The 12858-nt window shown below is 40.2% G+C and overlaps 2 protein-coding genes across 4 annotated transcripts; both read right to left on the minus strand.

Moving 5' to 3' along the window:
* Nucleotides 1–1229: 1229 nt before the first annotated feature.
* LOC131976186 (uncharacterized) lies at nucleotides 1230–4585 on the minus strand. Its single transcript, XM_059339107.1, has 3 exons — nucleotides 4269–4585; nucleotides 2518–3480; nucleotides 1230–1742 (listed from the first exon to the last, which is right to left on the minus strand). Exons 1-3 carry the CDS (start codon nucleotides 4575–4577, stop codon nucleotides 1230–1232), a joined length of 1785 nt encoding a protein of 594 aa, XP_059195090.1. The 5' UTR covers nucleotides 4578–4585.
* Nucleotides 4586–6304: 1719 nt separating this feature from the next.
* On the minus strand, nucleotides 6305–9848 carry ino80e (INO80 complex subunit E). Of its 3 annotated transcripts, none has more exons than XM_059339367.1 (8): nucleotides 9757–9848; nucleotides 9402–9484; nucleotides 9232–9302; nucleotides 9088–9140; nucleotides 8796–8877; nucleotides 8495–8600; nucleotides 8075–8173; nucleotides 6305–7376 (listed from the first exon to the last, which is right to left on the minus strand). In XM_059339367.1, exons 1-8 carry the CDS (start codon nucleotides 9782–9784, stop codon nucleotides 7170–7172), a joined length of 729 nt encoding a protein of 242 aa, XP_059195350.1. In that variant the 5' UTR covers nucleotides 9785–9848; the 3' UTR covers nucleotides 6305–7169. The 3 variants fall into 3 exon arrangements, with proteins under 3 accessions (XP_059195350.1, XP_059195351.1, XP_059195352.1); XM_059339368.1 differs by lacking the exon at nucleotides 9757–9848 and adding an exon at nucleotides 9620–9752; XM_059339369.1 differs by lacking the exon at nucleotides 8075–8173.
* Between the last annotated feature and the right edge of the window lie 3010 nt (nucleotides 9849–12858).

Consider the following 12858-nt stretch of genomic DNA (forward strand, 5'->3'; position numbering starts at 1 on the left):
TTAATAAAGTATAGTCATCTTGTTTCAAAGTCAAAGCACCTTCATTGTGTTATGTTGAAAAAGATATTTTACTTTAGGAAAAGTAGCAATGCCAAAGTGTAGAAATACTCCATTATAAAACAGTCCTTGCTTAAGTAAGGGCCCAAAGTTATTTGCATCAAAATATACATAATATTTAAATACAAAAGTCTTATGAGCTACTTTTGTTGTTATATTTGTCTAAACAAATGTGCCTTTAGTTGTACCAGGCATGAAAATGAACAAGAAACTGAAGAAAACGAGGGTGGTCTAATAATGTTTTCCATGAATGTATATTATGATATTGTTGAATTACAATGATTGATGCATTAATATGTAAATAAATATAGATAGATCTAAAATCAAATTGAATACTCAGGTATCTCTAACTTTCATATCTATTTTAGTATATTTGAATTTGTATTTTATTGTTGAAAGTTTTAATTTCATAAATATGTTATGTTATTTTGGAGCATTGGCAGAGAAGGACCAAACAAATGTTGTTCTGTCTTGTTTTGAAGGGGGAAATATTGTAAATAAACACAGTCATATACAAAGACAAACAGTACAATATGCCAGCATTCTCTTTTATTAAAATGTGCATTTAAGCAAACATTCATCATCACAATTATCATACAAGAGTTGTTTTGAATAATTACATTCAAAAGCCTTGTGCACAGTGGGGGTTTTTTAATCACAGTTGGGTCACTTATCTCAGCAGCAGATTATTTGAACAGCCAGCCAGTGTTGTTTAAGACCTGCAGCCTCTTCCATAAGAGGTCATCCTGTTCTGGTCGGACTCGTTTTTTGTTTATTCAGTTCCATAAAGCAAATTCAACAAGGTATCCAGCATAAGTTGCCACAGTAACTGAGCTTTAACTATAAACTATATAAGCTTGCTTTATTTTGTAAACAGGCCCCTGCAGTCTAAGAAATATGTAATTCACTAAAATTTCAGCTGGGATTGGCTGCAGCCCTTCTGTGACCCTGGTTAGGATGAGCGGTTACGGATGATGAATGAATGAAATTGATTCAAAACATGTGGACATCCTTCTATAACAACTGAAGCATATTTAGTGACATCAAACTGAAAAACTTCCCCCTTTCTCACACTCTTATGTGCCAAAGAAATTTACAACCCAAAACTGGAGAAAAAAAACATCCAAAAAAGTTTGTTGCTAATGGCTTCTTGTGGATTTTTCCTCCACTTTTCACTCCTCCTCCCCAAAAGCCCCTCTCATTGCACCAGTGAACATATTCACTACCCCCATTATTAAACCCCCTCCCGTCCTGAACACATTACCCACCCCATTTCCACTTCTCCACACCAGCCTCCAAAAACCTCCACCTACAGCTTTCGCCTGACCCCCCATCTCTGACACCACTGATCCTACATAACCCTCGCTGTTCTCCCACAGACGCCCTCCAAAGAACTTGGTCACCCACCAAGCATTATCCAGCGCATCCCCAAATATCCCTGCTGTGTCTCCGGCCAGGGTCCCCACGCCAGTGACTCCAGTGTGGCAGCTGTCCAGCAGGGCCCCCAGCATGGAAGAGGAACAGTAATACATGCTGGAGAAGCAGCATTCCCCGATGCCCAGCAGCGTTTCCCCAGCTGAGCACGTCCAAGACAAGAAGTCAGAGGTCAAGAGGTGGAACAGGGAGAAGGTTTCTCCAGGCAGGGCAGACAGAACCCCAAGGTCCTCCTGAAGAACGTATGTCACCTGAGTCAAGACAGAACAAAAATTACAATTGAAAGTGAGATTTAAAAAAAAGAGTAAATAATTAAATGACAGCATGACCAGAGGGCGTGCAATGAGTTAACACCTGCTGCCAACCACACCTCATTCCAGTGTCTGTGTGGAGCAAACTGGAAGAGGAGATTTATTAAACCACCCTCAAACTGAACATGTTGAAGCACAATTTTTTCTCTGAAACATGCAAATGTTAGTGTATTTGTAGTACAAATACACTAACATTTGCATGTTTTATTTCATCAACTCTTGAAAGATTCATCTTTTGTTATCTAAAAAGATTCAAAGGAAGAAACAAGAAATGATCAGTAATGTTTTTGCTGCTATGTCCTATTGTTACCTCCACCAAGGAGATTATTTTAGTTTGAGTTGTTGGTCTGTCTGCAGGATTGCGGAAAATCCACTGGTCACGATTCTTATGAACCTTGTTAGAGGGGTGTTGCATCAACCAAGTAAGAACCCATTACATTTTGGAGTGGATCTGAATCACAGATTTTTTTCACTCTCTTTACAGAGTTCTGTGCTCTCCCAGTACCCTTTGTGCCTTTTGCAAACTTTCAAAGCAGAAAAGCAGCAAAGGAAGTAGAGAGAGAAGTAGCAGAAAGACTTTGTTATAAACTGTTGTGTAGCAGGCTCTATACAGATGCATTATGGGAAATATAGGATGCATGGATTACAACCATTCCTTTGTGAGCCTTATAAAAATGTATTTCTCAATTGAATAAAATAAAACTATATAAATCACCTGTCCAGGTAACTGTGTGACAGTGGAGAACAAAGGCTGCAGTGGAGCTTTAAGGATGGACAAGGTGGTGGAGAGGATGTAGACCAGAGTGCTGCTGGAATTTGTGTCTTTTTCTTGTTCTTGCACAGTTTCATCGTCAGCTGAGGACTCAGGAGACTCTGATCTGACAGCTCTTGAACGCGTCACGTCACGCTGCTCTTCACTGCTGCTCTCTGAAGTTGCTGCATCTGCTGAAGTTTCCTGTGTGACGTCAGCAGCATCGGCTGCCTCTGGCTGAGCATCAGCACCAGCCAGCTTCTTTCCAGCGATCCGTGGCTCTGTTCTTTCCTCCGTGTCTGCATTTGAATCTTGGCTGGTGGCCTCTGAACCAACCTCCTCTCCTTCAGTGGCCTCTGAACCGACCTCCCCTCCTTCAGTGCCACCTGTAGCAACCTCCTCTCCGTCAGTGTCTCCACCAGCAGCGTTTGAATCAGTGTTTTCATCACTGAGATCTGCATCTGCATCTTCTATATTTCCAGCGAGCCCCTCACTGTGAAGACCCACTCTGATTCCAACAGTGTCCCCAGCTGCTCCTCCACAGCCTTCTGAGAACAGCTCTGCCACTCCTAGCACCTCCTCCAGCTCCTCCACACTCACTTGTCTCTCCCCTCCCTCTGTCTCTCTGATTAACCCCAAACTGAAGCCACTCGTCCCCTCTGGGACGGCGCAGCAGACTGCAGACCACAGCGGCTTCGCCTGACACTCCTCGTCTCCATCCTCAGCAGCCCCGAGACCTCCTGCCCCGGTTAGGATGTAGAGATCTCCCCCTAAAGAGCTGCACTGGGGAATGATGCTTGACTGGACCAGTGTTGTGACTGTTGAGTCCCAGTGTTGAAGCGGGGAGTCTGTGGGCGAGACAGGAGATGGATCCTGGCCTCCTCTGAGAAGAGCTGGCACTGCGATTTCAATGTCTTCTTCTTCTGTCTGGCAATGAAAAAATATAAACAGAACCAAATGTTGAAGTATGAGTGCAGTAAGATCTATGTGTGCTCTAGTTAAAACCCACTGCATTACATTACAGATACTCCAGCTGGTATTGTCAAATATGAATCATGACATTTTAGTTAATCGATCACTTTCAAATGTTTTTATTAAATTATGTATCATTAAATGAGCTTCTATAACATTTAAAAAGTAGGACATGTTTTACATTCTGTGCCAGCAATCTCTGTGTGAGGAGTTAAAATGTTAAGCTTAAGTTAACAAAGACCATTACTTAAATAAAAATCCAACTCTTTTGGGTTTTTTTTGCCCCTTACAAATGCTCTCATTTGTGTTAACTTTCTGTATATTCTCTTTATCATTCTCATATTTTCAAATTCAACAGCTTCCGGTAATTACCATAGTGAACAGTTTGCAATGTTTAGTACAATGGTGGAAGAAGTTTTCATATCTTTTACATAAGTAAAAGAACCAATGCAACGACCAAAAAATGGAAGAATTTCAGCTTTTCACTATATGATTATCACACAGTAAAAAAAATGGTTTCTACCAAATTCATTTTCACCTTGGTTTATTGGGCATTTGTCTCTTTTATTTATTTACTTGCTGAGTAAATGTTCTGAGTTACTTTCCACAACTGATTTACTTCTTACGTGCTGAAACAACACCAATCTGTGCTTTTTTTTTCACTCAACTTCATTCTTCAAATTCCATCCTTCAAAAATTAACAGTCTTAGTTCACACACCATGATAGATATCCTAATCCTTACCCCCAGCTCGTCCCCCTCCTCTCTCTCTGTCCAGTCATGGCTGAGATGGAAGGCCGAGTAGACAGCTGTGTCACAGGTTGGTCTGGACAGAGTGGCAAACGCCTGTCCCCCGGGCAGTCTGTGGCAGAGTGAGCGCAGCAGCGGCCCTGCAGAGGCTCCCTGAGGAGGCGTCTGTCTGTAGAAGCAGTGGCCGCAGAGGCTGAAGCCCTGCTCCGAGCTGTCCTCAGCTGCGTGAGACAGGCCTGGGCCCAGCACCGCCAGCAGCCAGACAGCCGCAGCAGCTGCATTGACAGCAGCAGGACACAGCATGGTGGTGATGAGCTCAGCAAATCCCCCCTCTCTCTCTCTCTCTCTCCCACACACACTCCCACAGAGCGAGAGGGAGAGGCTTATAAATTATCCAGTGGTTTCCGTGTATAGATGGAAAAGATAAGGTGGCCGAGGCTGCCTGCTGATGGCTTGTTTTTCTCACTTGCTCCTTGATCTCTCCTCTAGTTTGTCTCCAACCATGCCTGTCTTCTTTTAAAGTCAGCTCTACTCTGAGTGAATCTGTGTTGCAGGCACAATCTTGCTTACTCCTTCATTTCCCTTTCACTGACAACCTCGCCCCCTCTGTCAGTTCCACCCTCTCTGACTCTCCCTCTGGCTGTACCTCCACTTCACCCCTCCCTCTTAAACGCTCCATGGTTACACCTTTAACTCCCATTGCTGTTAGGTACACAAGCCGAGCACACACCCATCAAAAGCTGTCAATGACCTGTAAGTCTGCATTCCGAAACAATGGTCGCTGTACAAGTTTTGCGCCTTGAATGACACACTCTCGCTGTGCAATACTCTTTCTAAAGCACATTCTTGAAAGTGCTGGTTCTGTATCGAGTTAGCTGCTTTGTAATATTTCCATATCAAGCAGCACTTTTCACTTGAAACTCCAGGTAAAATGCAAGCTCTAAATTTAACAATGGCACTTCCTGAAGTCCTCATTAAAGCTTAATCCTGACAGTGTCAACGTCACGGGTCATTGTCTCACCCAGTGTGGCGGTTCCTGGACTTCCTAGACAAAACATAGCCCCTTCCATGCCTTGCAGACTGCAGCTTGCTTCCCTTTATGTGAGAAACATGCCTGTTGGGACATGATGTTGGCACTGTCTCTGACTCTGCAAAATAATTATATTGCAAAACACCAATTTGCATGTAATCTGGTAACCCTGTGCACGAGTAAGAGAAGAAATATCTAGCACTCTATCTGACATCAACAAGAGGTGGAGTCCAGCCAGTCGGCCTTCACGGTGCCTAAGAGTTATGGCAGACATGAGCCAAATGTACCCTTGGCTTCTATAAAGAGTATCAGGATCCTTTGCAGACAGGTCGAGCAAGCGAGAAAAACTTGTGCAATATCAACAGGAACTACACCAGCTTTTCTTAATAATAGCTTTAGTGTAGTAAATGCTGTGAGTAAACATGTCCAGCATGCATTAGATTTTCACACAGACGGTGTACGACATACCTCTGAACTGACTGAAGCTCTGGAATGAGAGTTTTAGGGCGTGATGCTTTGGGTGGGGCATCAAGTGAAACTATACAATACTAACAACTTACATAGTGCAATGAACAATTGCTCTGGTTTTATCCAAAATGAAATAGTTTGTGGCAATGAATATTTAAAACATTTTAATAGGTTTATGGAGTATTCAGAAAACTTTCCTGGTGACACATCTTAGTCACCAGGTAACAGATTATGACTACTAGATTATTTTTGCATCTCCTTTAGTCAGATGGTTAGGCAAATTTCCTCCAACCTTTAAACTACTGATTTAAGCAGCTACACATCATTTTACTTTGGAGGGAAAAAATTGCTTAATTGTTGTAATTTTTTACATTTTATTGTATTTTTTATACTGAATTTATATTATTTTGATTGATTGATTATTTTGATTGATTATTTTTTTTTGCTTTTTTATTGATCTTATTGATTTTTATTGATTTTATTTATTTATATGAACATGTACGTTTTAATGAAACAGATTCTGTTTGCTTACTAAAGAGAAATACAGCAATACTTTAATAGGGGGCAAAAAGAAACAAACAAACACCAGCCCTAACACACATTTTAAAGGTAAAATAGCCTCTGTATATTGTCAGCAGAATATGTGAATAAAACATGACACACAATTTAACTTTAAACAAAATTTTTTAGTCTTCTGAAATTATTTTACATTTTACTTTCTGACACACAGGTGATAGGTGCAAAAATATGAAATCTAAATTAACATGAAGTAGCTTTGATTTTTGAGATTTTGCTTAAAAAAAACAAACATTAACATCAATACAAATGACAGGTATCAGAACTGCCTGTAACAAGCAAACATGAAGTTGTATTTGAAACAACATTATACTAAAAACACTTTAATGGACTGCAGAATGTTTTACATACCAAGTCTGAGATTGTGTTTAGACAATGCAAAACAAATAACACAAACTCTCTGTGCAGGACACACCTAGTTATAGTCACAGTTCGTAGATTGCTAGACTGTTTAAACAAACAAAACAAAAACATCAGCAGGCAGCTTGAACTGTTAAACAAGTAAATAATCCAATCACCCCAGTTACAGCATATTCTTCTTAAAAGCTTACAAACAGTAATTTTGTCACAGATTTTCTCACATAATATTGGAAACATTGGGAGATATTTTTGTCAGTGATACTGCACTTAAGCAAAAGTCCACAGGAGGGAGCTTGGCCCTCATTTGTTTTGAAAATGTCAAATGTAATATGTGAATAGAGAAAATATATTCAGTCCCATCCTGTCTTTTGCTCTCACACAAACACACACTCCCTCACACACACAGATGTACAAACCCCCCATCCGTCGCTTATAAATACCTCTAAAACACACACTCAGGCTCACTCATTAGGGATGTCAATGACCAGTTCTGCCTCGTCTCCCTCCCCTCTGTCTTCGTCTCCTCTGTCACTGTCTGCATCGCTGTCTCCCTCCTCTTCAGCTGCATCTCCACTCAGCATCTGCCTGGGAACCCAACTGAAGGGGCCGCTGGTTGCAGGAGGGGCTGCAGGGGCTGATGGGTAATTAGCTGCCATGGGGGCAACAACCTAAGATGAATTTAAAATAAAGCAAAAGTGTTAGGAAGGACGAAGGGATGGAGATATGATGAAGGAAAAAGGGGTGTGAATGGATGACTGCATCACTGATGTACAGAGTGAATCAGGACAAAGCATACAGCAGGTACATGAACTTACAGACCAGAAGGGCATATCAGCTTAGTGCCAACTTTTCTACAATATCGTGTCATTGAAATGTCATTATTACAGGTTATAAGATGAGTACAGTTTATAGATCAAAACCTGTCAGCAATAGTGTGCAACAAAGTTAAATTTAAACAAATACTTCACTCACAAAATCACCATTTCTACATGAATTATTCACCTGGCATTACCTTAAGTTGCTGTTGTTAAACAAGGCACCTATTAACTGCAATTCATCAAGGATTTACTCCATTTACTAAGTTTTCTTCAATAATTCAAAGTAACACAGGGTGAAAAAATGATATAAAAATAGTCATTTTGCAGGTGAAGTATTCTTTTAACCACAATCAGAGATTTTGAGCTGTCTAAGGTCAACATAAAATTAGGTACTTATGACTTCCTTGTTCTTATGCATATTTATTGTGACCAAAACAGAATCTACTGTGCCATCTACTAAAAATGGACATTCATAGCAAGAAATAAGCAGTTTATCTGAATTGTCATTATTATTTTTAACACCTTATTATCCCTTTTTCCTCTCTCACCTTCCCCGTAGTCTCTCTCTTGTTTTTAGGCGTCTTTGTTTTTCTCTCTTTCTTCATTCGTTCAGCTGGAGGAGCCAAATACTCTGGTGGGAAGGGCATCTGCCCAACACACACGCAGGCCCCAAATTGCCAAATGAACACAGGAACACACATGCACACGGGCAATTTACAAGACAGACAAACACAAAAGAACACACACAGAAGAATGAACAATGCAAAGACAGTGAAGCATTATAAGCACCAGACAAACAAAAAAACAATGACGAGATAAAACAGACTTGTGAATAAAATGACAAAAGAATCAAATTATATAACCAATGCCAAATCAAAACAGGGATTATGTTCACTGATGAGGAGATGACAGAGGCAGCTACTGTTGCTGGTTACACTGAGATAAAAGAAAGGAAGATGGAAACTCACAGTGTTGAGGTACGGTCCAGAGCCTGATGACTGTAAGGGACGGGACAGCAGGGCAAGATGAGGGGAGGATGATGAAGGAAGACACGCTCCAGGACTACTTCTTCGCCTGCAAAGAGTAAATTAAGGGAAACTCAGTGTGGCAGCAAAAGCTCAAAAACTTTTAGAAATTATTGGAGAATTCATCCCTTGGAAAATCAGTATCGGCATAAACATCTGTGAACGGTCATGTGCATATTACTCAAAAGTTACCATGAGTCAGTGGGTGTAATTCCTTTACTGTAAGTTAAACTGCCCAACTTACTTCTTTGCTCCATCTCGTTCTCTTTCCCTCTCCCTGGGGCCTTCTCCTTCACTATTTTCGGAAGAAACTGTTGCATCTGAATCTGGAACAGAAGACAAGAAATTTGAGCCAACATCATTGTAAATGAGGGGTTGCCCTCAATGATTCCTCAAGAAATAAATAAAGGATAAATGAAATTAAAATGAGTACAGTCTACTGGTTAAAACTTTTATGACAGAAATGAAAGAACGCCAGAGTAATAAACTATACTATATACTTTAGGGGCGTCTATAGAATGAGGTGTAATAACTACCTGAGGAGTCTTCATCTACCCTCTCATACTGCAGCAGTCTGTCCAAAAGGAAGCTATAAAACAAGCACATGACACTGTTACTACAAAGGCATAATATTGTTTATCATGTAAACATTTTCATATACACACACAACGTGATCTCACCTTTTGTCTCTGGAAACTTTAAGAAGTTTTCTCTGTGCTCTCCTCAGCTCCTCCTGAAAGCATTCCTGCTCCTGAAGGGACCGAAATCAGTGCAGATAATGAGACATATATGAATTTGTAAAATATTGACTGACTGGCAGACTGTTCCCACTCAAAAAGACTGTACTCACATAAACAAGAAATTTTAATTTTCGTTTGAGATTTTTGTATTTCCGCTTGTAGTCCACCTCGACGTCCGCTTGACCGTTCATTTCTGAAATAAATCAGATAAATGATGCAAAAAAAATTCTACCGTCTGCTTTCAGCTGTAGTTATATGCTAACGGTAATTTAACAGCCTGTGAAACGGCATAAAAAGGTATTGGATGCTAGGCTAAACGTTAGCTTACATCGCTAGCTCGCTAAAGATACAGAGCTTCTCCTCTCACGGGCCTCTGAGAATACACACCAGCATTTATTTCAAACATGCAAAGTTATTTTAGATTAAATGCAATGCTATTTTTATTCTTAATAAACCAATTAATACCTCTTGCTTGAGTCTGTCTGTGCGACATGCTCTTGTTTACTTTCCTGGTGGGCGGGACTTAGCTTCTTCTTCTTCTTCTTCGTGGGTGCGTGGGAGTGTTAGGTTCATTACCGCCACCCGCTGCTTCTCATGTGCAACAGAGATGTTGAGAAACTTAATTCATCTAGATATAAAAATGAGTCAACATAGTTTATTATTATTATTATTATTATTATTATTATTATTATTATTATTATTATTATTATTATTATTATTATTATTATTATTATTATTAATAATAATAATAATAATAATAATAATAATAATAATAAGCATAAGTCTTTATTTTAACTTTAAGTATCATAACTTTCTTAAGGAAGCTCAGATCTCTGGACATCTGTAGTAAGATGCTGCAGATGTTTTATCAGTCTGTGGTGGTAGTGTGTTGTTTTATGCTGCAGTCTGCTGGGGAGGCAGCATCAGACACAGAGATGAAGGCGGTTGGACAGACTGGTCTAAAGAGCTGGTTCTGTGGTTGGAGCCAGGTTGGACACACTGGAGGAGATGGTGGAGAGATGACCTGTCAAGATGTTCTAGTCCATCCTGAAATACCCGGATCATCCGCTACACAAAACCTTTATGGACCAAAAAAACAACACGGCTCCTCTCTTATTTGAAAAGATCCTTGGCTCCTCAGCCATCAGGCTGTATAATTCTTCAAGAGCTAACTTATTTTGATTTTGATTGATTTTGATTTTTTGATTGATGATTATCTGTGGGATAACCATGCCCCATTCATTTGAATATAAGAAATATAAATAAAAGGAGCAAGAAAATAAGTTTGGCATTATGAAATACATAAAAAAAATCCCCTAATGTAAATAGCTATGTAAATAATTATGTATCTATCTATCCATCCATCCATCTATCAACTTGTAAATCTATAGTGTCTCTCTGAAGAGCTTGTTTTGCAAACACACCTCATTTCCCCTCAGACCAACCTGTGCAGCAACTCACACAAACAGAATTTACATACATTATTGAATAAGTCTGGAGTGCACTTGTAATAGTTTGAATAGAATATCTTGATAGCTGGAAGTGAATGATCTATTGAGAGCTGAAACAGAGTCAGAGCAGATTAAAGTGTGCTGGTTTATTCTCCTCTACCCAACACAGAGCCAAACATCACCACTAACTACACTCCCAGATCATTTACTCCAACAAATGTTCTTTCTCGAACCGAAAAAACGTCCCCAGTTGTCTGATGCTCTCTTACATGAACTGAAAAGGCTGTTAACAAATCAACTTTCCCTCTCTGACGTCTTGAGCTCCAACTAATCCATGTCTGTCAGTGGTGCTGATTGTTTCCATGCCTCAGCCTGTGGAACAACTACTGCAGGGCTCAACTGGTTATTAATAACCTCCAAGCACTCTGCATATCTACCGTTCTCTGCCTTGTTCCCAGCACCCCCGTAATACCACTTTAGTGAGGTGTTGCCTTTCATGTCCTGTTACCTGGTATGGTTGGTCAGTAACTGCTTTATTCTAATATCCATCAGTTGATTTTTTGTTGATTTAACTCGTCAACACAACACAAGAGCTTGTTGTTGCATGTTATTAATGTTTTCCAAGATGTTTTGAGACTGAATAACAGACTACACTGTAGAGCTGCAACCATTAGTCCACTAATTGATTAGTCAACAGAAAAATAATTGCAACTATTGATTGACTGATCATTTATTAATCATTAAAGTAATTTTACATGCAAAATGCTGTCTCAGTCTCTCAGATGCGGGAAATTGCTGCTTTTCTTTATTTCATATCATATTTAGATTTCAGACTGAAAAAATAAGACATTTAAAGACATCACCATGGGATTTTGAGGAATTGGATGGACATTCTCTCATATTTTATAGACCAAATCGATAAATCAGGAAAAAATAATCAACAAATTAATCAATAGTGAAAGTATTGGTTAGTTGCAGCCCCTTTAATTAAACATGCCTTTATTATTTTTCACACACAAGCAAAGATGTCACCTTTTCTATCTTGTTTTTTCTCTTGTAATATATTACTAACATAGACTGACAGTCATATTACATAAACAAAAAATAAAGGAAACTTGAATTCATTAAGTTGACAACCACCACTGATTTACAGCTGCTTTGATCCTCAGCCAGGAACTGCTGCGCATGCTTCCATGCCTTCATGCAGCAGGTTTAGTATTTTATTGAATCCTCCTGTCAGTGTCCCTTTCACCTGCCGCATACTGTAGTGCACTGTGTGTGCAGTTCAACTCCAGCTCAGCACAGCCACTTGCCTGAACCCAGCACCATGAATTATAGATGAGAAACATTTGCAGAGATGAGTAATGCTGCCTCAGTGCACATAGCCAAAGCCAGACCCCCCGTGTGTGCGTGGAGGTTGATGGGGGGAGGCAGGCAGAGACAAAGAAAGAGGTAGAGATATGAAAAGTTAAGATAAGTAAACAGACACAAGGCAGATAAGATGCAGATACTCATAGAGAAAAAGGGAGCAGAAATGCTGACTGTTCATTTGGAAACAGTGTGCCCATGTCTAACAATATGAAACCCAGCAGGGCACTGAAACAGCATCTTTTAATGCAACAACAAAAGCCAGCACTCTCATACTTTAAAGTCGCCACACTGGATCATCTCACACCTCTAGACATTATGAGAGCCACCTTGCAAAAATAAAAATGCATTGTCTACCTTCCAGGCAAAAACAACTGCTGGTATGAAACACAATATCAGCTCTCAACGCCCGACAGATTCTTTGATTCCAAAGACACTGGCGGACAGAAATAGACTCTTCTGTGTCTGCTGCCATAAATCGCTGCTGCCAGCCAAACAGCCAGCCAGCAAGCCCTCCTGGCAGCCTCCCCTCCACCCCCTGTCCTCTCTCTCCGCTCCTCCTAATGGATCCATATATTCTCAAGTCGGGCTGTGGACACTGATCTGTGCTTGTCAATACATTTTCTCCTGTTCATTTTCTGCTTGGATGTATGTCCTTGTTGCTTTATTACCATGACTGTAATTGTTGTGATTGGGCTGGCATGTGTGTTTTTCCATCTCCCCCTCTCCCTCTCCCTTTCTGCATTGT

The sequence above is a fragment of the Centropristis striata genome, chromosome 8 (genome assembly GCF_030273125.1).
Source record: "Centropristis striata isolate RG_2023a ecotype Rhode Island chromosome 8, C.striata_1.0, whole genome shotgun sequence".
In the NCBI taxonomy this organism is placed as follows: domain Eukaryota; kingdom Metazoa; phylum Chordata; class Actinopteri; order Perciformes; family Serranidae; genus Centropristis; species Centropristis striata.

Bases quoted from the DNA above. Each gene is read 5' to 3' on its own strand.
- LOC131976186 (XM_059339107.1), bottom strand. From the start codon at position 4,577: ATGCTGTGTCCTGCTGCTGTCAATGCAGCTGCTGCGGCTGTCTGGCTG. The intron at 3,481-4,268 runs GTAAGGATTAGG...TTTCATTGCCAG, and splicing joins AGGAGGGGGACGAGCTGGGG to ACAGAAGAAGAAGACATTGA. The intron at 1,743-2,517 runs GTGATTTATATA...GTCTTGACTCAG, and splicing joins TCACACAGTTACCTGGACAG to GTGACATACGTTCTTCAGGA.
- ino80e (XM_059339367.1), bottom strand. From the start codon at position 9,784: ATGTCGCACAGACAGACTCAAGCAAGAG. The intron at 9,485-9,756 runs GTATTAATTGGT...GATTTATTTCAG, and splicing joins CAGACAGACTCAAGCAAGAG to AAATGAACGGTCAAGCGGAC. The intron at 7,377-8,074 runs GTGAGAGAGGAA...AATTCATCTTAG, and splicing joins AGAGAGAGACTACGGGGAAG to GTTGTTGCCCCCATGGCAGC.